Source organism: Triturus cristatus, chromosome 3_2 (assembly GCF_964204655.1).
Source record: "Triturus cristatus chromosome 3_2, aTriCri1.1, whole genome shotgun sequence".
NCBI classification, from domain to species: Eukaryota; Metazoa; Chordata; class Amphibia; order Caudata; family Salamandridae; genus Triturus; species Triturus cristatus.
Window position 1 is genome coordinate 789,920,329 of NC_140584.1, and position 25,310 is coordinate 789,945,638.

General features: G+C 45.6%; 1 protein-coding gene across 3 annotated transcripts in view; it reads right to left on the reverse strand.

Moving 5' to 3' along the window:
• FASTKD2 (FAST kinase domains 2) overlaps nucleotides 1–25,310 on the reverse strand; it is a 307,901-nt gene that overhangs the window by 106,948 nt on the left and 175,643 nt on the right. For all 3 annotated transcript variants that reach the window (XM_085648896.1, XM_085648894.1, XM_085648895.1), the window contains one exon: nucleotides 21,920–22,092. In XM_085648896.1, coding sequence (XP_085505022.1) covers nucleotides 21,920–22,092 — 173 coding nt within the window. The remainder of the gene's footprint in view (nucleotides 1–21,919; nucleotides 22,093–25,310) is intronic.

A 25,310-nucleotide genomic window follows, 5' to 3' on the forward strand; every position in this document is an offset into this window, starting at 1 on the left:
CGGAATCACGCAACGGACGTGACAAAGACAATAGTTCCGACATCGACACACTGCATGACAGTTAAGGATCCCGCCCTTGATGTAATTGACATACAGACACATGCTACACCAGAAGAAATTAAGAAATGGACTGAATTAGGAGGGATCCAAACAGATCAGGGATGGATGACGAAGGGAAAATCTATATGGTTTCTCCCCGACTCCATGGTTCAAGTTATCATTAACACAATATATAGTCCAGCACATCTAGGAGAGAAAGCTATGTTAGACAGTATTCAAAACATTTGGTTTAATAAGCACTTACGAGCTGCAGCCAAACAGAAAGTGCGTACTTGCATGATTTGTTGTCAGTTCAATCCAGGTAAAGGCGTTCCTGTAGAGCAAGGTGGATTTCAACCTCCCGAACACCCTTTTGAAGTCCTCCAGATGGATTATATCCAGATGGAACGTTGTCGAGGATTCAAATATGTCCTCGTAGTTGTATGTGCTCTTTCCCGTTGGACAGAGGCATATCCCGTCTCAGATTACACTGCCCCGACTACTGCCAAACAGTTAGTTCGTGAATTCTTCCCACGGTATGGTTTGCCCCGTATCGTGTACTCAGATAACGGCCAGCCGTTCTCATCCGAGCTAATGAAACACATTTCACTCTTGTTAGGCTATCAATGGAAATTCCACTGTGTCCGGCATCCCGAGGCAGCAGGTCTCGTGGAACGTCATAACCAAACTCTGAAAATTCGACTTTCTAAAATCTGCAGAGAGAAAGGTGTCGACTGGATAGTAGCCTTACCAGTTGCTCTCTTTTACATGAGAATGGTAGCACATTCTCGAACAGGGCTATCTCCGTACGAGGTGGTCTTCGGTAGGCCACCAAATATGTGGGGGACGCCTATGCCTCGTAAAATCACTGATGTTGATTGTAATATGCTGACAGATTACCTTGCTTCCTTGATGTCTGCACTACAATCTTGCCGTTCACAGGTAGCTGCAGCCTTTCCCGACAACACTGAGGTGAAGCCCCATGAAGTGGTTCCCGGCGACTTTGTCTTCATAAGAAATTTCGACAGGAGGAGCCCGCTGGAGCCTCGCTGGCAAACGCCAAAACTGGTACTTCTGACCACGAGGACAGCAGTGAAGGTCGAGGGTCGCAAGGGTTGGCTACACTCGAGCCATATCAAGAAATTTCATGGACTACCGTCTGATCTGAACTCTCAGCCCTGCCCCCTTCCACAGACTGATTCAAAACTCCCCCTGGTTGAGAAAACAGAATCACAAGAATACAAACTGAAACTAAGGTCTAGCAAGTCAGACAATTCGATTGTTTAAGTCCTCTCCAAGGTGAATCGGTTGAATTAGTCTCTGACATGTATCCTCTAGACCGAAATCGAGAGAGAAATAGACAGAAACAGCTCAAGAAACGTGCATATTGTAAATCACTTCATAGTCACTGTGTAGTGACATTATTGATTATGTTTTTCCTAAGTCTTTTGATTATTGCTGCAAGTATACTGTTGCACATATACTACCCTATTTCCAAGCGTGCTTACAATGTTACTGCCGAACATTCTTTTAGCGAATTACCTTCGCATGAGTTGTCCTACAGATTTGCGCTGCGCAACAACACATTCATTAGTATGTTACATCATTCCCATCAGACCAGCAATGCTACAAATTGTTGGATATGTGGCCGACTCCCTCCCTATCAGAAATACAAGGGAGTTCTGCCCCTCTTTCCGTATCCATTCACACATAATGGTTCCTGTGGAGCATGGTTTAGTTTGATTAATTCTTTAAATTCAAACACTGTAGTTTTCCGGAGCAACTGGGTATGGGGAAACCTGAACTTAGTTTTGCTTAAAGCCTGTTACCCTAACAAGGAGGGACTTCCCAAAAAGACAGGAACTGACCTAGAAAATGAAGTATATGGATTAGGTAATTTTACACTTAACCTCATGATCCTGAATGTTGAATCCGAAGCTGCACCAGTCCTGCCCGCTATGTCAGTATTTCCAGTTAAAGGTGAATTATGTGCAAGAAAGAATGGTTCAGTACACATGGGTCATAGTAAATGTACCACTGTGATCGAATTCAGTGATCAAGGCAAGTCTACATTTAGAGCTTCTCGTCATTCCTACTTCATATGTGGTCATACCGCATATATACGTTTACCTCTAGATTGGGATGGTACCTGTTACATTGCATTCCTTCTGCCACCTGTTTTCCTAGCCCCTCCTGACTATCATAGGAATACCCATTTAGTACACAATAGACCCCAGAGAGATCTCCCGATTGTCGACTACACTGAAACGGCATGGGAGCAATACACAGATTTCAATAAAGGTTTCTTTCCCTACATAGGTGTTGTCACTAATAGTAAACTGATACGTAGATTAACAAGAACCCTTGAAGCAGTAGTGAATGAAACTACTTCCGCCCTAGGCAACTTAACAGAGGAACAGTCTGCGATGCGGATTGTTGTTCTTCAAAATCGTCTTGTCCTTGACGTCATCCTAGCCGATAGGGGCGGAGCCTGTAGGGTCATCGGATCGAGTTGCTGTGTTTTCATCCCAGAAAACGCGCCATCAGTATATAAAGCCATAACTCGTCTTCATAAGATTGTAAGCCAGATACATCAGAATCCAGGCACCTGGACTTGGTCCGGTTGGCTTTGGAGCGTGTTGTCAGCCTGGGGATGGAGGATCTTATCCTTCCTAGGTATTGGCCTTCTCATAATATTCAGTTGTTGCCTGTGTCTACAATGTGGACCAGCGATTTGCGGCCTGTGTGCCACATCATGTATTCCACGTTCAAGTTTTCATTCAAAATCCCGGAAGAAGAAAGAAGAGCAAATGATGTTACATGAACAGATTGATGGATTCCTGAGGATCGATATTTCATGAAGGGTCCGTAGGGGACAAGGAGGGAATGAGGAAATATGAATTTTTATGATCAATTGTGTCCCCTATCTTAGACCCCAACGGCTCCATGTACATGCTACAAGTACATGTATGTTCCCTCCACTTCAAGCTATGAAGACGCAAATACATATGCGTCCAACGTTAACATGTCCTCTTTCAGATCCACCATGAATGGGTTGGATATTCCGTTCCTAAATATGTTTGGCCACCGACTTTATATGGTGCACTTTTCACGTTTTACAGCTCAGGCGAGTAGGCCCTGAATTCTGCCATCGAGCCTTTTCCTGCCTTCTGCCTCTGAATGCTTCAGCCTGGACCTGCATCTGTATCCATGACCTTTGTCTTACTTCCTGCGCGGCTAACGGTGCCTGGCCCGGCCTGTTGCCTGCCAAAACTGTATTCAGCCTTCAAGTTATCTGCTCCGCTCCTCGAGAAATACATTCCTGTCTAGTAGTTTAGGTAAACATCCTTCCAGCTACAGAGCAAAGGGCCCGGCCTTACTGTCTCCGTGCAAGTAATTCATGGTTTTTGTTGCCATGGTAGGCCCATGCCCCCTCGCATCTCATGTAGACACTTAGACGCTTGTACACGCACTAGCAGTCAGTATAGAATAGACTCTGTCCGAGAGACCTTTCCTTCCAGATAATATAGTTCCTTAAACACAAGATATTAGATACGATTTGGGATTAGGTTGTTCTGACATCCCAGACTTCTGTCTCCTCATGTAGGGCTAAATGTCAAGTTCCCTTCACCCTCTAGTTACACGTCAATCACACGTCATGCGGCTGCGCGCACATCTCTGCCATGTATTTCTGCTGACATTGCAGGATTCTCTTATGGATCCACCCACCTGTGACATCCTCTTAATGACGTTTCTAGTATACGCCTTTATGCACGCCTACTGTAACGCCTTTTTTATTACGTATGTGTATTCTTATCTTTCCTATCAGCTGTTACGCCTCCTGCATCTGTCTTTACTGTAATGCCTTTACTATAAATATAATAACCTGTCAATAATGTATTGCCGATCCCTTCCTGAACCTTCGTGGTGACGGAACCCGATTGCCTGGTTCGAACCATAATTCCTTTGTAAGGAATAAATTCCCTTTTATAACCTCAAATACCACGGATTCTGCCTCTTATTTTTACTGAGTTATTCTTATTGAATTTTACCGCACAAATTAAGTCTAGGTAATTTAAATTTACCACAAGTCCAATAACAGAACAGAGAGGATGGTAGGGTCGGTGAGGAATCTGTGGCTAGAGTCTCTACCACAAAGGGCGCTATTGAAGGTAAGTAACTTGTTCTTTTGATAGATACGTATAGCCGCAAATTCCTCACCTTTTGAATAGATATCAAAGTAGGGCCTATGGCAGGTGGACCATAGTTGGCCTCAAACCTGAAAGTCCTGCAGAACTGGGTGCGCAAATTGTCCTTCTTGGCAAACTTGCCTGTCCAGGCAATAGTGCTTTGTGATCATATGGAGAACATCCCCACGTAGCTGCGTGGCAGATGTCTAGGACAGCTTTGGCAGTGGTGGAATGGGCACGCACCCCTTCTGGAGGCTTTTTCCCCCCAAAGCGTAGCAGCTCTTAATGTAGAGCACAATCCAGCGTGAGATGGTACACTTTTACACAGCTGTGCATTTTTCTGTTCCAGTGAACGCAGCAAAGAGCTGATTGTCTACACAGTGATCTTTGGTACGATGCACATAGAAGCAGAGCGCGCTCTTGGGGTCCAAGCAATGAAGTTTCTTCTCCTCGTAAGAGGGGAAGGGGGAGCATAGAATGCCAGCAGGGTGATGGTTTGACAGATGTCAAACGGCATCACAACCTTCAGTAGAAAGGCGGCTCCAATACACAGAATCAGTTTATTAGGGACGATGGTAGTGAATGGTGGATGAACACACTGAGCCTGAAGTTCACTCATCCCGTGCAGAGGTAGTAGAAATCAGGAACACAGTTTTAATGGTGAAAAGCCGCAAAGGACAGCTGTGGAGTGGCTCTAAGAGATTACACATTAAATAAGTAAGGACAAGACTGAGGTCCCATTGGGGCATCACAAACGGAGGAGAAAGAAACATATGTTGAAGCCCTTTCCAAAAGCACATCACAACTGGTGGAATAAACAAAGAGGGCTAACCAGCCAAGCATAAGAAAGCTGAGATGGCCAAAAGATAACCCTTAACTGTGCCCAGAGCAAGGCCTTGCCTGGCAGGAGACAGAACAAATAAACATCAGATAGTTTGGTCAGGGAGGGGCTTGTCAGGTCAGGGGGGGGGGGGATGTCAACCTTGAGAGTGCTTCACCAAACCACAAGACTTATACAGTTTTTGTTGAGCGAAGCCAGGCTGCCAAGTTGAAATCAATCACCTCTGAAGGAAGGTAAAGATATTTAGTATTCACCGCTCAATCTCCATGCATTAAGGTGGAGGCTGTGAAGGCCCCGGTGCAGAACACTTCCCTACTGCTGCAATACGAGGTCCTACCGGAGGGGCGCAATGCTTGGAGAACATATGCTCAAGCCTAGAAGTTCTGGATACCAAACTCTCCTTTCCCAATCCGGAGCCACTAGGATGACTTGGGCCTGGTCTGTTCTTAACTTCTTGAGTACTCTGGGAAGACGTGGTATTGGTGGAAAGGCACACAGAAGTCCCAAGTTCCATTCGAGGCAGAACATGTATCAATTGTAAAAACTTCGATCAATTTGATCATAAAAGCATTTGAAGAACATTTGACAATTCATTTTTAGTAAAACAAGATAAAAATAGTTATAAAACATCTCATCACATAGTACACTAAGTACATAAAACGTATTTGTAAAATCTTCAGTGCACATAATCATGGGATTTCAATATGCATTTAAAAACATATGCAGGCATAAGCACGGTTATGTATTAGAGGGATTTTATACGCTTTATGCTCTATCTCTCTGGGCAACCAGTCATCAAAGTTATCTGCTTGTATAAAATACTTGCATCAATCAAGAGGAGAGTATTAACATTATCAAAAATTTTCAGTAAAGTGCTGGTGCGGGACATATCTAACATTTATAGTGCTTGATTTCAGGAAACTAAATATAGATTATAAAAATTTGCTTCACTCCTAGCAGAAAATAAAAACATTATAGTGAACCCTTAAACATCATTACAACTTCATAGAAATCATGCCCACAGAAAATAGTGTACATCATAATATACATTGCGTATAAAATGATAAAATACACAAGCTTTTCATATAAAAACCTTTTTTTTTTAAAAGGGATGTACATAAATTCAATCACCTTCTGTGGGAGGAATTTTTAGGAAAGCTCTACGAGTACACCACATAGCAAATAAGAAACCTGCCACCGAAAAAGCTATGGGGAGACTGGCATCAAATTTCAGTAGCCTAAAAGCCTCTGAACATTGCCTGGTTCCCAAATTTCTACATAGCTGAACCAGCCATTGTTTACTTGCCTTCTTATAACCAGTGCAGGAAAAAAACACGTGAAGTTCAGACTCTTCGGTGCCATTGCAAGCCGGGCAGCCCAATATTTGTGTGCCCGCCCATTTATTTGTAAAAGCACGCAGAGGCAGTACCCGATGCCTAAATTGTAGATATAGTTTCGTAGCAGCTGCTGGTTTAATGTCGTTAAGAACCGACTCTAGTATGTTCTGATCTTTAATTTCCAAGAAGGCTACAGTGAGCTTTCCTATTGAGTAATTCCCCTGTAGTTGGGCCAATTTGTACTACCAATAAAGTCTTTTTTACTCATTACTTGCGACTGTGGGGCATGTCTCTTCTGGGTTTTCCCACAAATTACCTCATCCCATACATGTAAGGGTGTTCCTAATATAAGAGATCCAAGGTAGTCTCCCCGGTATGCTCATTACCTCCCTTAATTCTTCCCTATACTCAACCAATTTGGGGGTAGCCCATAAGCGTCTCCAAAATAAAAGGGGTCTCAGAGAGACGTCTTCCTCAATTGGCCCTAATCCCAAAATCTAGTTGTAACGGTATGAGAGGTGTACTACTGGGGAAACCAAACAATTGTCTCACAAAAGAGTTTTCCACTCGTGTTAAGTTATCAATCCCTTTGTGGCCCCACATTTCAGCTCCATATAAAGCAGCTCCTCTTGCTTGGACCTAATATATTTCTATTGCAGGTCCCACCGGTTTATGAATTGACTTTCGGAACACCTTGGTCAGACCTCCTGTTTGCGCTAACTTCAGGCTGATTTTATTAATTTGCGCCTTCCAGTCCATTTTTTTCTGTGATTGTAATGCCGAGATAATCAAAGACTGATACTCTCTCTAGGGGTCTACCACCTAAGGATGGGTTAGGGCGGGTACTTTTGGCTGAGTTAAACACCATAAATTTAGTTTTTTGTATGTTAATCTCAAGCCCCCTTTCCTTAGAGAAAGCCTCAAATTTATTTAAGACCTGCTGTATGCCCATTGGAGATTTCGACAATAACAAAGTATCATCTGCAAACATCATGGCCGGGACGGGGGTGTTGCCAACTTAGGTGCATCTAAGTCCTTCTCTGTATTTAAGAAGTCAACCAATCCATTTATAAAAAGACTAAAAAGGGTTGGGGCAAGTATGCAGCCCTGGCGTACGCCTCTACCTACAGGGATAGGTGTAGTAAGTTCCCCGTGTTTGCCAAATCTTATTTGCGCTTAATTTCCTTCATGTAACAGCTTCATGATATGACACAGATATAACGGGAGCCCCATCTCAAGCAGGACTGCCCACAATTTATTTCTGGGGACCAGTTCGAATGTAGATTTCAGGTCTACAAAAATTAGATAGAGGCTGCCACCCTCCATACACACGGTCTTCCAATGTAAAAATCGTAGCCTGAAGATCTGGTCCAATGTGGACATTTTTTCTCTAAACCCTGATTGGAACGGACTGAGGGCTTTTTGCTCTTCCATCCAACTCTGTAGGTAGTATAACATCATGCGTGCAAAGATTTTTTGGCTGATGTTGATAAGGCTTACAGGCCTATAGTTTGTGGGTAACAACGGGGATCCCTTTTTGTAGACTGGTATAATTTCAGCCCCGGCCCAACTATCAGGAATTGCCATGCCTTGCTTGACAGCATTAAATAAAACCCAGAAATATGGAGCCAACACAATTGGTTTGCTACGAAACGGGTCCCCAGGGATCTTGTTTAACCCTGGTGCTTTGCCAGGAGCTATTTGGCTTCAAGCACCGGAAAACTCTGTGAGTGATATCAATGAGAAATTACCCTCTACTCTAGGGGTAGTCATAGAAGCATTTGAGAAATCAGCCTGTGTAACGTAGTATGCATTGTCCACTCTGCTGGCATCCTCTTTGAGTGTTTTCATTGAGGTATTTCCTCTACTCTAGGGGTAATCATGGGGGCATTGGTGATGTCAGCCTGTAGGGGAAAAGCAATTTTTGTCCACTATATCAGCGTCTAGTTTTGACCTCGAATAAAGGGACTCAAAATGCTCCTTCCACACATTTGCTCCTAAACTGAGCTCTATCGCCGGCTTTCCGTCTGAGCTACCCGTATTTACCACATTCCAGAATGTCTTCATATCACGGGAGCCCAGGGAACTTCTAAGAGATTCCCACTTGTCACTTTCCCATCCTTTTTTTTCCTCCTCAATTCTAATACGATAGGCCGCTCTATTGGCTTTAATCAAGGTTCTATCGCTAGCCTTAATGGCAGAGATCAGAGCTCTTTTGGCCTTTCTACAACTCTCGTTATACCAGAGATGGCGAGGTATCCTGTTGTTTCGGACCTTTTTGATTGGAAAAAAGTAATCTACTATGGTGGACGTTAGTCTAGTGTGGTTTAGAGAGACCTTAGGTAATTCAATTTGGGTACCATCAGCTGAGATGGACTGAATAGAATCCTAAAGAATTGGAATCACAGTTTGATACAGGGCGCCTAATTTTTCATGAGATTGACTAAGCTCCGCCCAACGGACTCTCTTTCTACAATTGGTGAGAGTCAGTCGGTCATCTGTAGATACAGCCGTATCTGTGGTGTACCCTGGGCTTTGGGTGAACAACTCTAAAACTAGGGCATTGTGGTCGCTGTCATGACGCAGCTCGATCTTAAAGTCTGCTACTCAATGCCATGATGATATGTCAACCAAAATATAGTCAATTAAAGAACCTTGGCCACTTCTATTAAAAGTGTGTTTACCAGGGGTATCAGACTTAGTTTTTCCATTACATGCCCTCATTGAGTGTTTTAGCACAAGGGAGTTCATCTGAATTACCAGGGGGGTCCAGACTAATGGACAGTTAGTTTCTGGTACAGCCCAGTGCTAGTCCTCATCGCAGAGATTGTCCTTATTCATGCCAGCTAAGGGCTCATACTGACAAATGAATCCAAGCCAGAGATGCCTTGGAAACTCCAATATGCAGAAGTGCTGAAACTGAATGTTCTTGGCAGTGGTGAACAATTCAAGCCAAGGTGCTCCCATCTGCAGAAGAGACAGTTATGCTACCTCTGGCTGTAACTGCCACTCATATAGGCACAGTTCATCCGCCCTGGCATTCGGTGAGCATCCCAGGTGGTTCGCCACCAGGAAAATACCTTGGTGGTCCAGGCATTTCCAGAGGTCCATGACTTCATCCCACCTGGTTTGAACCACATGGCTATGGTGTTGTCCATGAGCACCTGTACCAACCTACCCTGAAAGATGGAAGAAAGGCTTTCAGTGCCAAGCAATCGGCCTCAGTTACAGAAGTCCGATATGGAACAGAAACTTCTCTGGAGAGCAGAGGCCTCTGAATTACACTGCTCCAATGTGGCTCTGGGTGGGGGAGGCAGGGGGGTCTGCCGCAGAACCAATCGTGGTTCAGTAGCAAGCTCTGCAGATCTTTTGGAGTCTCTTCCGAAATCTAATCGTGCTTGGAGAGGTCCCTCTGATGTTGGGCCCACCTGGAATTCAGATCCAATTGCAGGACCCGCCTATGCCACTTAGTGTACTCGACCAACAAATTGAAGGAGGCCATCAGTCCCAGCAGCCTCATAGACAGCCTCACTGAAATCTAGGATCAAGGCTCAAAGATCGGGATCATAGCCTAAATGTCTTGTATTTGCTCCGCCTCCCTAGCTGAGCAGTGTGAGAGGCTCATGGGGCAGTGGTCAGGGGGTGGCGAGTCGTGGAACCCCAGCTTTTAACCTTCTGAGCTCTGCATGCGGTCTGGGGCAGATTCACGAACAAGGACGGTCCGCCGGACGGGCCCGGCTTAAACGTTGTCACTGCATGTCGGAAGCCCGCCCAGACGCTGCGGGTCCCGGGCCCCCAGCAATGCCACAGCACTGCAATACAGGCCGGGAGTGCCCTTTCTGAAGACTTGTGACACTGGGCCAGCCCTTGGGGATGCCATATGCTGTGTCAGCCCTCTGTTCGACCTGCGGCAAATGGACTGAGCCAGGTAGGGCTCACAGTGGTTTTAATATCCTCCCGGGACCTCCACTCTGGACATTGGCAAAATGCCACAGGCCCCAAGGGCAAAAATTGATGGCTCACACTTTTCTAGGGGGCCAGTTTTTGCAGATCACCCCCTGACTGCCCCGACTTGACTCTGCTTGCCACCAAGCACCGAGGCTGGTGAGGGACCCGACTGCTCGTGCCGCTAAGGTTGGGACTTTCCCCTGTGCAAGCGGGTCAGGCCCTCTCCATTCCTTCCCCCTCTCTTCCTGTTTTGTCGTACCGCACTCTGACCCCAATGGCGTGTCAGATGCCTGGGCTCTTCCCTCCAGCACTGTACCCACTCACCAAGTGGTTGTGAACTTTAAGCTGTGCCCTTGTACCTGGATTATTCACTGGTTCCAGTATAGGAGAAAAGGGCCCCTCAGGCGCAATCCCAAACAGATACGTTTACTGCTCTGCAAGCCCTCCAGCCAAACAAGACTCCACATCAGCACCTCCTCTTCCTCAGGTGAGTCAACTGAACACCTCTGATATTCTTCTCGCCATCCAGGCCTCCTGCTCCACGATGGAGTCCAGAATTGGGGAAGTTGGCGTGGATGTTGTACATCTATGCCAGGATCTTCGCAATGTCTCCGAGCGTGTAGCAGGCATCAAAGGTCGGATTTTGGACCTACAGGACTCTGCGGCAAACTTGAAGCTGGAGGTAGCTCACTTGACCACAGTGTCCTCGAGTTTGGCGATCCGGGCTGAAGATGCGGAAACCAGGCCCGGGGGAGCAACCTCCAGTTCGTAGGTTTCCTTAAGGGAGTTGAGGGAACAGTGCCTGAAGACTTCCTTGAGAAATGGATACGGTCATTGGTCCCTGAGGGGCACCTCTACTCATGTTTTGTGGTAGAACTGGTGAAAGATGCTTCTTGGGTGAAGTGCGGGTTGGGGGCTAGGTTAGAGGTGTTTTGGCCCATTAAGCTGTATGTTTTAGTTTGTTTTAGGACGGCCGTGTCCCTTATTCACTTTTACTCACAGGAGGTCCATGTGGTCAATGCTTGGCACCTAGAAAACTATATGATGTCCGATGGCCTTTTAAGTAATGTCATGGAATGTCACCTGCCTCAATGATCGTATCAAGTGGAGTGCTTGCCAAACGCCATGGGCCGGATGTACTTACTTCAGGAGATACACCTTCTAGGCACCCGTTGGCCTTCCCTGGCTAGATATGGATTCGACAAGGTATACTACACAGGTCACACCAGGGGCTCCCGGGGGTGGTTGTCCTGATTCATAAGCACCTTCCTATGATGGCTACCCACAGTTCATCAGACCCACAGGACCTATATGTCACCGTGGAGGGGATGATCAATGGGCAGCCTCATAACATATGGAGTGTTAACATTCACCCCTAGCTACCCGGCCCTACTTTGGCAGCAGTGCAACAGGTCATAGCGGGGTTTTCCCAGGGGCTTACCATCTTGGGAGGAGACTTTAATATGTCATTGTCCTCCACAGTATATTCCTCTAGGATCCGACCCGAGCCCCAGCCCTCAAACTCCCGCATTGAGGACCGGCCTTTGAGATGTATGGTGCATATGGTACCCTCGAAATGGGGATTTTACTCACACCTCTGCGGCCCATAAGACTAACTCCTGTATTGAATTTTGGTTTCAGGCCCACCAATGACCGGCTCCTTACTAAAAGTGCGGGGATCCTAAATCAGGGTGTTGCAGATGATTGCAGATTTACCATTGTGTTCTATTGAAAACATCAGCTGCCATGGAGCTTGATGCACCCTTGACCCTCGAAGAGGTTGCTACAGCCCTCTCGGCCATGAAATCGAGCAAGACTCCGGGACCTGATAGTTTACCAGTAAGATACTACAAGAAATACTGCACTGCACTTATGCCTTACTTGTTGGCTCTTCACAACAATGTGATAACCAAAGGATATTTCCCGCCAGAACTTAAGAAAGTGACCATTGTGGTACAGCACTCAGCTGGGAAACCCCCGGTAGACTGCGCTTCCTACCGGACGATTTCTTTTAATCGATCTTGAACTCAAAATCTATGCTATAATGCTGACCAATCGTCTGCTCACCCACTTTGATCCATCCTGATCAATGTGGGTTCATGCCCCATTATGGCACACGTCATTGCATCCGCAGAGTGCCACAGGCAGAAGCGTGCCGTCATCTACTACCCAGCTCCAAAGCTCTTCTCCTCCGACTTTGAGAAAGCTTTCGGCTCCCTTGACTGGGATTTTTTCCTGGATGTCCTGGCCTGAATGGGCATTGGTCCCCATTTCATATTGTTAGTTCAGACCGGATATATTGGCCCCATGGCACGGATCCGTGTGAAGGACTCCCTCTCAAGGGTGTTTACGATCCAAAAGGGGGAATACACATGGTTGGCCCCCCCCCCCCCTCCTCTTTGGCTTAGCAGTCAAGCCCCTGGTAACTTAGGTCCGCTGCGACACAGTTTCGGGAGTTCCGATGAAAGATTGGAGTCGAGAAAGACTGTATTGCGCTTCATGCTGCTGATGTGTTGCTTTAGTGAATGACCCAGAGGCAACAGGGCCCAGAATAGTACATATGTTTGCTTTTTATGGCCAAGCCTCTTGCCTAATGATCAACCGCTTGATGAACCTGCTGTTTGTGCTGGAGGGCCCCTTGCACGACCAGAACTGGAGGGTCCCCATTTACCTCAGGCGGCTAAGCTTTCTTTACCTTGCCATCTCTGATCTGGTATCGTCATTGAATCTGAAGCCCCTAGTGACACATATGTGGGGATCTGGAGGAGTGGTCCTCCCTTCCCTTCAATAGTATGGGCAGAATTGCAATGTTTAAAATGATGGTGCTGCCTCACTACTTTTACGTCTTGCAGTTCCTTCCCCATGCCATTCCCGGGGCTTAGTTCCACTCCATCCAGGCCATAGACACACAGGGTTCCCTGCATAGCACTCAGTAAGTGTGTACAGTCCACATTTGATTGTGGTCTATTAGCAGCCCACCCCTGTCTCTATTACTGGGCCCCGCAATTGGTGGTTCTGAATAACTGATTGTTTGGAGGTCGTGAGGATCTGGCATACTGGGCGGAAACGTCCCTCATATCCTGGGATGTGATGGTGGACTGTGTGTACGGGTCGCCTGTGGGAAGCTGGCTATGGTATACCACTAGGTGGTTGTGCCGTGCACACAGTCTAGAGATTCCCCAGAAGTGTACAGGGCTCAATGCAAACCCAAAGTGCTATATTAATGGTAGTGTGGGCGAGCAGCCTTAAGCCTAACACAGAGGAGTTCAAGACATGTATTACACACACATAGACCAAAAAGGGACACATGACTCAAAAATTAGATGCACACCAATTATTTGAAAAAATAATCTTTGTTTGAGATTTATTTTAACTTCAAGATCTTTGGAAAACAGTAAGTGTGTTTTTAGGAAAAATACTGTAGTTTTTTACGTTGGATTTTTCTCACCAGAGCCGTTTGCCGTCAGCCTCTAGATTCAGTCTACAGGCATCATTGTGGCGTCCAGGAGGGGTCAATCAACGTTGGACTTGAGGTCAGGATCGCTGGAGAACCTGTGCTGGATTGGTGAGCCACCTGGACACGGGCCGGAGGCGTTGGGTGCAGAGTGGGCGGGACACACAGATCCGGACGGCACCGGAGTCCGTGGTGTAGGATGCTTGGAGACAGATCCGCTTTCCCCTGGAGTCTCTGGTCTTTTTCGAAGGGTAGGTAGTCTTTGTCAAGTTCTGGAAGTCACTGGCTGCGAGACAGGCATCATTTTCTTCACAGGGTCTTTGAAGCTATAGACAGGCCGGTAGTACTGGGGCCAAGTGAGTAGGTGTCTTCAATCTTCTCTGCATGGCATCATCTTCGTCATCGTCCTTCTTAGGTCATCAGGAACTAGTTCGTAGATCTGGGGAAGTCACCTAAATTCTAAATTTAGGGGTGTTTTAGGGGAGTAGTAGGTAGGGCCAATGGGCAACTTACTTGGGGTGGCTACACCCTCAATCATGCTATCTCCATGGTAGGGGACATAACTCTAGCACTGTCTGGAGGGGTTTCTCCATCTTCAACATGGTTGGGACTGAAAGATGTGCTTTACCTCGGCTCCCTCACCTTAGGGGGGGAAGTTGGCAGAGGTGGGCACACCTCCTAACCTTCCTATGTTTTACTGCCTGTTTTCCCACCCAAAGTGGGGGTGCAAACCGCGGGCTGCCATCTGCTGCTAGCAGCTGAGGCTTGGGGCGCATTACAAAGGTGACAGGCATTTGAAGCTTCCCTCCCGAGCACTATGCCCATCCTGGAAGAGGAGGTGTGGCACCTCCACCCAGGATGTGCAGTGTTTCTGGTCCCAGAGAGCAGAGTTTTTGACCCATGTGTCCAGAAACATGTCTGGTGGTGGGAGGCTGCCTCTAGCCAGTCTGTGACCGCACCATGGTTGGTAGGTTTTTAGGGGACACCTCAGAGGTGCCCTATGTGTACATGGTTTAGTAAATCGAACACAGGCATCAGTGTGGGTTTATTGAGAGGGGCAGTTTGTTACCAAACACTCCTGGTTTCAGAGAAGCCATCATGGTGCTGGGGAACTTAAGTTGTTGAGTTTTCAGCCCAAGTACTCTCTATGGCTTCCCTAGCACTTACAATATCTAAGAATGGACTTAAATATTGCAGGAGAATATCTGTTCATGCAGATACGCCCACACCTGTGGTACAGTGCACCCTGCCTTGAGGCTGAAAGGCCTGCCAGAGAGATGACTTACCTAGAACTTAGGCAGTGCAAATTGGCATGGCGCACAAGCAGTGTGCCATGTCAACTTTGCCGTTTTGTCTGCACCAGGCCATGCATGCTGCAGTGGCAGTCTGCAGGGCCTAGGTGAGGAGTACCTAGGGGACCCTCTTCCGTCCCAATGCCCTATGTACCTAGGAGCCATTTACTAGGGACTTTTAGAGGTCTGAAAGGCCAATTGTGGAGTAGTTTTAGGGAAGAAGCACTGGCCCAGGGGGCCTGGTAAGCAGGTACCCTGTGCACTATAATCAAAACCACCTCAAATATCAGGCTAAAAGTAGGGGCTAACCATGTCAAAAGAGGCACTTTCTCACTTTGCCGGTGCACTTCTCCCTCCCGGACTTGCCAAAAGTGATTCTTAAGACATGGTGCGTGGCCACGAAGTGGAACAGCTGGAGGGATAGGGCTGTGCTCCAAACACCCTTATGGAGGGGTGCCTTGTTCAGTTAAGTAGCCTGCTTGAAAGGGTTTGGGAGATGGGATCTGATTGGTATCTCACATCATGGTGATGTATGGCAGAGTTCACATATGCTGTCCTTCTCGGACTTGCAAGCTGAATTTCCCCAGTTCTTCAGATTTTTACAGCTCCGCCACGCTCTGTCGGTGCATGTATCCATCTTGGAAGGGGTCCCTGAATTTAGTCTCATGGAAGGTAAGATGGGTGGTGTCTCTCAAATATATTGATCCTCGGTCACTGACACCTGGGAAGACTTGCGCCACAGAGTCCCAAAAGTCATGAGAATAGCGTCCCAGCAAACAGCGGGAGTTAATTGATTGCAGGGTCCAACTGGCACCACTCTCACTTGCTCCCTAACGGGAGTAGTAGTAGGAAGAATGTTGGGGTCGGTCCGGCTACTGGAAGTGTGCACCATGAAACTCTCTGGAGAGTGGAGCTGTGACAAAAAGGCCAGGTCCCCTGGAGCAGGACGTTGGCGCTTAGCAACTTACCGGTTAACTGGAGGGCCGGTACAAGACTTAGCCCAAGTCCCTAGGAAGGTATCCGTCAAGGACTCATTACAAATAAGGCGAGGCTCAAAAGCAGTCTAGTCAGGCTGTAGGACTTCAGTCAGGACGTTCGTTGTCACCTCCATGGTAGGGAGGTAAATACCAAGGACTTGGGCCACCCTCCCTGGTCATAATCTGCTCCAAAAAGGGAGTGTAAAGAATGTGGCCTGCCTTGTGGTAAATTAAATGCGGAAACCCTGGTCGGATTCAGATGCGACATTGGTCGAGAAGACAAACAGGGTCACCTCTTTGGGCGGCGAAGTCAGCATCAGCATTCACACACTCGGACCTGGAGTGGCATCTGGATTGGGGCAAAGGACAGAGGTGGTGCAGAGGGTCCAGCAGGTGCCAGGGGCAAACCCGCAGGCCGAAATCCAGGTGAATGGGGGTCTCGGCTCAGTTGGGCCGCAAAGGCATGCCAGAGGGAGTCATCAGCGATCAGAAGAGCTAGAGCATAGCTGCCTGAAACTCTTCGATCTGGTGTGGTGTGGGTGAAGGCCCTGGAAACACAGTTTGTGCCGAGACCAACTGCAGAATCACGTCTGATGCCAGCCAACTTCAGGAGCAGAAACAGGACTGTTAGCGCTGCCCATGTGCTTTATCAGGAGAGTGGGAATGGTGTGAAAGAGCGGTAAGCCACCTCAGCTTTTTATATTTTTTTGTGCTTACCGGAGGCCTTGGAGAGTGACAAAGAGCAGCTTTTAGAGCAGCTCCACTGACTCCGGCAATTGGAGTGGGCCTGGGATCATGCCTTGGAGAGGGACTTTTAGCAGTCCCGGCACTGCATCTTCTTGTGATTGGTGATGTAGAGTTTCTCCTTGTGTTCCCCGATGGCCTTCAAGTTGTTTGAAATGCAATCTTCACAGGTTTTCAAGTAATGGCTTGACCCCCTGACACTACAAGCAAACCAGGAGGGGATCTGTCACAGACGTCTGTTTTCTACAGCAGTGCCAGCTGGCAGAGATCAAGGGAGGTGGGGGGGGGGGGGGGGGGGAGGGAGAATTGGTTGAGTGTGGATAAAAGTAAAAATAAACTTACCTCCTAAGCCAATCACAACGCTGCATTGGTCTGTGTGCCATAGTTCGGCACTCAGACAGGCAGTGGGAGCCTGGGAATTTTCTCCACCCAAGCTGGGTGGATAACATGCAGAGTGAGCATGACTGTTTAACTGCCCCGACACAGCCGGCCAAACATTCATGCGCACTTATAGTGTGTCCAACACCCCTCCTCCTGCTCTGAAAGCAAAGCAGCCCCATCACGTCTGGCAAAGCTGCCACAGCAGGAAAAAATAAATTGATAATAACAACGAGCTATTATCATTTTATTTTTCCCTTATTTACACTGCTGAAAGCAGTGGGGCAACGCTCCTCCGCCTTAGAGGAGGAGGCTCCACTGTGCAACAGTCCTTAGAGGGTTTAAAACCTGTTGTCTTAGAGGGTGACATCTCTTGCACACTATTGAAAATTCTGAGACAAAGAAGTCTCTGAGAGACGAGAGAGTAGCAAGACCCATGTCTTGAGATGCGGAAAGAAAGGAACTGCCACCTGCATGTAGTAGCGGGCAGCTTTATAGGCACCACCTTTTAGATTGCTGAGGTACTAGTAAAATATTTCTGGATCCAGTCTAATGCCTGGGGAATGTTCAAAAGGTGAGAAATCTGCAGTTAGAAGTCTCCATCAGAAAGTCAAACGTCTTGCATATCAATATCATCCCCCCAAAATATAGTGAATATCCATAAAAAATGCAAGACAGAAAACAATCATCTGTAAACACTGCTTAACTAATAGATTCTTCAAAGCTTACTGCTCAACCCGAGAATCAGCCTTGAAGATCGAATCCAAACAATTGTCTCCAAGTGAAGGTTTAGGATAATCTCTTTATATTTTTGTATTGCAAATTAGTGTGCCACTATTGGCACATTCCTTAATAACATTGTAGCAGCCTGTTATGGAATAAGCTCCTAACTTCTTATTTGTTAACTGATAAAATAATACAAGTAGCAAGTCATCTGGAGTTAAATTGTTTCGATATAACCATCATGATCCAAATGGGCCCTGTCAGAATCCGGGTTCTCTGGTTGGCACAGGTAGGTACTTGTGTCAAGCAGGGAACCTTTCCTCTAGTCAGGGTAAGGGGGTACACTCCTAAAATAACCCCTGCTCACCCTCTAGGTAGCTTGGCGCGAGCAGACAAGGCTTATCTCAGAGCGTTATAGGTTAAGCATTTGTGAACGCATACAGTAACCCAGTGACAACACTACAAATGGACACCACACAGGTTTTATAAAAAAAATAAGGATTCTTTATATAGAGTTACCACAAGACCATTAAACGACAAAAATACACAATACTGTTACTTTAGATGGTAGAAGGTTGCTTAGTTCTCTTAAGTTCTTAAATGCGACACTTTAAGTCAATGTACCTTTTAGATGCGACACGCAGGGCAACAAAAGTGTTGCAACGATGTTGATGCGATGAAGTTTTTGGTGCAAAGAAATAAAGACGTGAAGATCTTCCAGATGCAGCACGCTTCACTGATGCGAGAAGACTCGACGCATCAGCTGCAGCGGCGTCACCCTTTACGCGATGCGACGACAGCGGCCTTGGCAGCGGCACTCTTCTCCGACGTTTGCGAGACGCTTCCGCTCGATGCGATGTTGCAGCGGCGACACCCCTTTACGCGATGCGACGACAGCAGCTCCGACGGCGGCACGCTTCTCCGTGGATGCAAGGCGCTTTTCTTGATGCGGTGCAATGCGACAGCTATGATGGCTGCGATGGCGACACGCTTCTTCCTCGATGCGAGACACTTCTTGGATGATGCGAGACGCTTCCGCTCGATGCGATGCTGCAGCGGCGACACACTTTACGAGATGCTCCGACGGCGGCACACTTCTCCTCCTTGAGTCGCGCTTCCAGCTCCTTGCGACATGCTGTCCCTCAGAAGGCCCAACAACAGCAGCAGGCACTTCCAAAGAAATCTGGGGAGCTGGGGGTGAAGTCTGTTGTTCCTGAGACTTCAGCAGGAGGCAAGCTCTATTCCAAGCCCTTGGAGATCTTTTTAAGCACAAGTTGAAATAAAGTATTTTGTAGTCTTTCTCCTCTCCTTCAGCAGCAAGGCAACCACTGCAGGCCAATCCCCCTGGTCAGGGACAGTACTCCTCCTTACAGCTTTCCCAGTTCCTTCTCCTCAGGCAGAGGTTCTTCTTGTCAAGCAGGATCTAATTTCTTGGGAGCAGGGTCCCAATACTTATAGCCCTAATTCCTTTGTTCCTCTGGGGTAGAGGGGCCTTTGCCCAGTCCAAACCAGTTCCTAAGCACTTTGTTGACATGACTCTGACTTTCTATTCAGGGTGCAGGGCACAGACATCAGCCACTCCACAGGAGGTGGAGCCAGCATTGTGGAGGCCGAGCACAGCCCTATTCAGAGTCCAGGTGCACTCCTCCCACCCATCTGCATGTCAATCTCTCTATTCACCACCAGGCTACCTAGCGCTGCCCCTCTGGGTTTCCCCAGCCCTGTCACTCACACCAACCAGACAGGCAGATACACATCATAGCAGAGGCGGGCTGAAATGGTTAGGCAAGCAAATACCAACTTTCTAAAAGTGGTATTTGCAAACACAGAATATTAAAATAAACTTTACGAAAAGATGTTCAGGCATACTAAACTCGAATTTCTACCATGTTCCCTGGGTCTGTTAGGATCATAGGATGTAACAATTCTAACAGCCCATTCTGGCCTATGAGAACAGGGTAGCCTTAAAATAGTGAAAAACGAAAATGGCTGTAATTCACTATTAGGACATGCCACACACATCAGGGCGTGTCCTACCTTATGCTTACAATCCACCCTGCCTTTGAATCTACCATAGGGGTGACTAATATGAAGTTAAGGGAAGGTTTAGGGACTGGCAAGTGGGTGCACTTGCCCAGTCAGCATGACAGTACCAGACTGCATGCAGGTTCTGCAATGGCAGACCTTAGACACATTTTACTAGGCCGCTTCTGTGGGTGGCACAACCAGTGCTGCAAGCCCACCAGCAGTATTCGTATTTACAAGCCCTGGGCACTCCTGGTGCACTTTACTGGGGTCTGACAGTAAACCAAATAAGCCAATCATGGGATCCAACCAACATATACATTTTAAATATGGAGAACTTGCACTGTGGCACTAGTTGGCAGTGGCACAGTGCTCTGAGCAGCTAACACCAGCAAAACACATGAGGCACAGTGACAAAAAGTGGAAGGGAGACTCACGCCAAGGTGCCAGGTCTAACAGGCCCATAATAAACAAAAAGTGTGCTGAGACTTTCCAATAGGGTTCATGCTGAAAAGTTATAGTCCAAAGACTCTAACATATGCCCAAATCTCTCCATTGCCGAGTTTAGATTTTGGTGAAAAGATGAGCAAGGTAATAGGTTGACTGCCATGGAAATGTGAAACAATTTTATAAAGGAAAGATAGTATGTTCTTAATGCTATCCTGGAGGAAATGAAAAGTACTACTAGTAAGGCTACATTCCAGGAAAGACACTATAAATAGATTTTAAAGGAGGAGACATTAATATCTCCAAAATTACATTAAATTTCAAAGGTTTAGAAGATGGCTAAAACATTCAGTTGACCCAATAAGAAATCTTTATTCACAAGAACAGGAACAACGCTACAATGAGTCAGGTGTTTGCTGTAGTGTGTGATCACAGAAAGATGTACCTTGATAAACGAGAATTTAAGACCTGCCTTTGCCAGGTACAGTAATTATGGCCACGTCACCTCTTTTGGCAGACAATCAAACTGAAGTTTTTCTTCTTCACTACATGTAGACGCTTTTCCATCTGAGGAATAAACTGATCAGGTGGACAATCTTTTCATCTCATTTTCTAAATGTGGATAGTTTCAGGAGCCATGTTAGGAGAGCTGTGCCATTACTCCTACTTACTGTATAAAAAAAAAATCAGGAAAACATACAGTTTTACTCCGAAACACACTTCGCAGGACTGAAGACACCAAATGAAAAAGAATAGGATGCATTCAATTTTCAATAAAAAGCAGGGTGAAAGACACTATTGCAGTTTACTGGAATCCTCTCACATGCAGTGTGAAACAGAACTGTAGCTTTGGAGCAACTGTGAAAAGGAAGATTCTAGCTGCTGGGTGTTATTTTCGTCAACATTCCATGGCTACTGCCTGTGTAGCTAAAATTTCGCCTATTATTATTTATAACTAGGCTGCAAGGGTAAGTTACACACTGTACTGATGGTTGTTTCTGTTAATCTGGAAATCAATTGTAAAAGAAATTCGATGAGGAAAATCTAGTCTTTCAAAGGCCCACAGCTGGATTTGATCTACATTTTAAACCTGAAATTTCAATATCATTGAAGGGGAAATAGGTTTTGGAAAAAAAGTGTTCTGCAAGCCTGCGCACCGGTGGACTATACACAAATGTAGTCTTATGATGCCTAATTTTTCTTTCCAAGACAGTTTCTCTGAAAGTACAAAGTACAAAGGAAGAATATGGCTTAAAGGTCACAATCTGTGGCTCTTTTGAGTGGTAGGTAGTGAAAACATATAAACTCCTATAACACATCATAGTATTTGGTGGCTACTTGTTGGTATCTTGCTAACCCCAGACCAAAATAATACAAAATTTCACTTCATTAGTAAACTGAGCCTCAAATAAAGCCAAAGATATAAATTATTATTTTTGCTGAAAGAGTTCAAGTTATGAAACACTGTAAAGCGTGACTTGCACAACTGGCTGCTGTTGAGAGTTAAACACAGAGTAGACTTACTGTGGATTCTGGCCTCCTGGGAAGTGATTGAGCATTGAATACACCCTGAGAGATATCACCAAGTCCTTCAGAATAAGGGAGTCTGGTTTTGCAATAACCTTCTCAGCAAAAGCATCCATTAAGCCTTCATGTCGAAAGCCAAGGTTCTCGAACAATGAAAGAAACAGTACAATCTAAAATAAGAAAATCAGAAATGTATTCGGACTGATGAGCATGCAGATCTTTTAACATGCAATACAATTGTTTTTAAAGAACAAATGGGAATTTTAGTGTGTGAAGCATACACACTTTTGGGCTCATAAAATCCTAAGAGATTCTATGAATATAACTTCAGCGGAGATTTAGCAGAACATGTTGAACACTAACCATCATCATGTTTCAGATATAATTAATCAGTAATCCATCCTGTTTGCAATGAGAGGCACGTGAACAAATCGGTGTTGGTCGGCGAGAAGCAATCCAAACACAAATGAGAGAATAGAAAAGCTGATCCACACCTCCTTAATCTGGTGAGCAATAATATTTATTAACATTGTTGACATTTGTGATTTGGATTCACTCAGACTGTTGCAACTGAACCCACCATTTGTTATAGTCACTAGCTAGACCTTAACATTTAGAAAATGCAATTTATTTGAGCTGCATGTGGCACAGTGCAAATGCTAAGCAAATTAATAACTGTACAAGGCAAGTGATTAGCACAGTAATTGAAGAGGGTAACAAGCTAAAGCTGCAGTAGTTATTTGGCAGGCTTAAACGTTCTTAGTCTTTCATTGACAGAGCAAAAATGCTTTACTCTGCAACTTGGTACATTGTCTTCCTGATTACTTAAGATCGAACAAGAGGAGGCCAAAGACTCTATGCTTAAATTGTTCAATGTCTAAGACAAAAGAGGAAGTTTGAAGATGTCAATTACCATACTTTATGCTTCGATTCTGTACAATGCTTAAATGACGTGTCAAAGTTTACCAATTTAAAGTTAAATATTCTTTACAGAGAGGTACTAACACAAATGTCTTTTAGCTCTTTCTATGTAATACTTTTAAGATTAGTATATTTGTTTTGTTTTTTATACAAATTGTTTCAATGCGTACAGTTAATATAAAAAATACTGGGAGGAAGCATTACACCCTCATTTTGGTATTGGTATAGACGTTTGACTAACCCCATAGTTGTACAGCTTAAAAGATATACAAAGTTATAGAATTGCAAGAACAGAAGAGGCAGGCTCAATTGCAAACCCGTATGCATTCTTAACGTTTACATATTCTAAAGACAGAGACAGGATGGTGATCTGGGGACACACAAACAGGAACAAGTGAGCACGAAGTCAAGGTGAAAAACACACTGCTCTCTTAAAAACTGTAGATACTATACATTGCACCGACCTACAATCTTATGACATTTGGTCAGCAGAGAAAGTTGAAGACTTATCCTGGGCTAAGATTAAAAAAAATTATGCACGTCTCTGTAACTTCCAAGCTGAAAATGGACTCCCAATATTCAAACATTCCATGACAGTTGTGGTCACGTGGTCCATAGGGACATTGTCGTTTTTTCACTAACTTAGCATGAGCACAATGCAGCTTGCCTGCTGCTTTGCGCTCGTTACTACACGTCTTTATTTTTTGCAATATTTTCTATGGCTACTTCCACATGAGAACTCATTGCTGTGTTCACTCTCCCATATTCCTAGGATTTTGAATGAACATTATGTGCAAGGTCAAACAACAATGCCCCTTGTTATTTTGTTCTTGCCAGGCCTTAGCCCTTAGACAAAACATACTGATGCAGCGGTTGTTTGGACAATGTACTTTGGTTTTTAGTGGGGTACACGAATAGGTGACACACTTGGAGAGGGACCTTTCCTGGGAGAATAGCGAGACAGCACCTATGATGTAGATCTACCATCAATGGGCTAAGGTATGGGGTCTGCTGACAAAGCCCAGAGATCTTCTATTATATAATAATACTTCTTCTTAGCAAGGGCCGGGAGGTTAGGTGCTACAGTCTTTTCTCCATTGTCTTTCTAAGATGACTTCTCCCTTCATGATATATGGACTAGCTGCTATGCGGACTATATTTGTACTATGCATTTTCCTCCTTGTTGTGGCACGTATAGTGCATGTTAGGGCACGTTAGTTAAAATAAATATTTTAAACTGTTTCATGTCTCTGTCAAATCTTTTTGTGGACAAATACAAGAGCGCGAGCGAAAGGGTGAGTCTTGTTACCACGATTCCTGAGAGATCTGGGAGTATTGTGTTTTGGAGTGACTAATCATTTGTTTCTCTGTGAGCAAGTACGAGAGCAAGTGAGACACTATAGCTAGTTATAAAGATGACATTTACAAATTTGCCTTGAAAAGAGTGTCTTCTTTATTAGTAGAAACTGTTCACATCCCCAGCTGTCCAGCCGGAACATCCACCGCCTGTCTCCGTCTCACAGATTCCCTTCTTCTGATGTCATCCCTTCATAACATTCTCTCTTCCCAACATTCTTTCTTCAACACTACACATCTTCTATTAAAACAATTAAGCACCAACTGGTCTCTGGGTCCCCTAAAAATCTCAGGAGCCAAATCCTAGAACTACTTGGGCACATGGTTCTCTGCAAATTGCGCAGCCACAGCACATAGGCGCCACCTAAAGGATAAGACGGCACGGATAACAACTAGATTCTGTCAATTACACACAGCCCTTGAAAGCACCACCTCAGCCCCACTCAGAAAAGCACTCAGGGCCGTATTACCATCTGCAGTCACATATGGCAGTGAGGCCTTTCCATGCCAACTCATTAAAACTATCGAAAAACTACACCTTAAAAGTCTATAAAGATTGTTCAAATTGCCTTATTACATCAGGGGACCTATGGTGAGACTTGAATTTAGCCTGGAGGGCATTGCATGGGGCTCACCACTAAGGGCCCTGGCAGAATCATACAACGACAGCTAAGTTGGCCTCCAGGCTCAATCTTATCTCAATTGCACAATCGGGAAAGCTTGACTGACCCAAATTTTGGCAGTAAGGATGCTGGCATTACACATTAAAGACTTCAACCCCAACTGGCCAATGATTTCTAAGATTGTCAAGTGCAGACTTTGTGGCTACAAATCTGAAACCTTTCTACACATACTTTGCAGCTGTCCGACGATGATCGATCTCCGGTGAACACTATTAAAGCCACTTTTTTTAACTCATGGCATAAGAACATGCAACAACGCAATGAACTGGACTTTTGGTACCATGGTTCCCCTCGAATTGACAAGAATAGGCACATTTTTCATAGCTGTGCAGGACCTTCTTAAAAACACACAACAAAGCATAGAGATGTGTGTGGATAGATAATTCCTAGTTCCTGTATCCTGGACATTAGGCATTGTAATGTTTGAC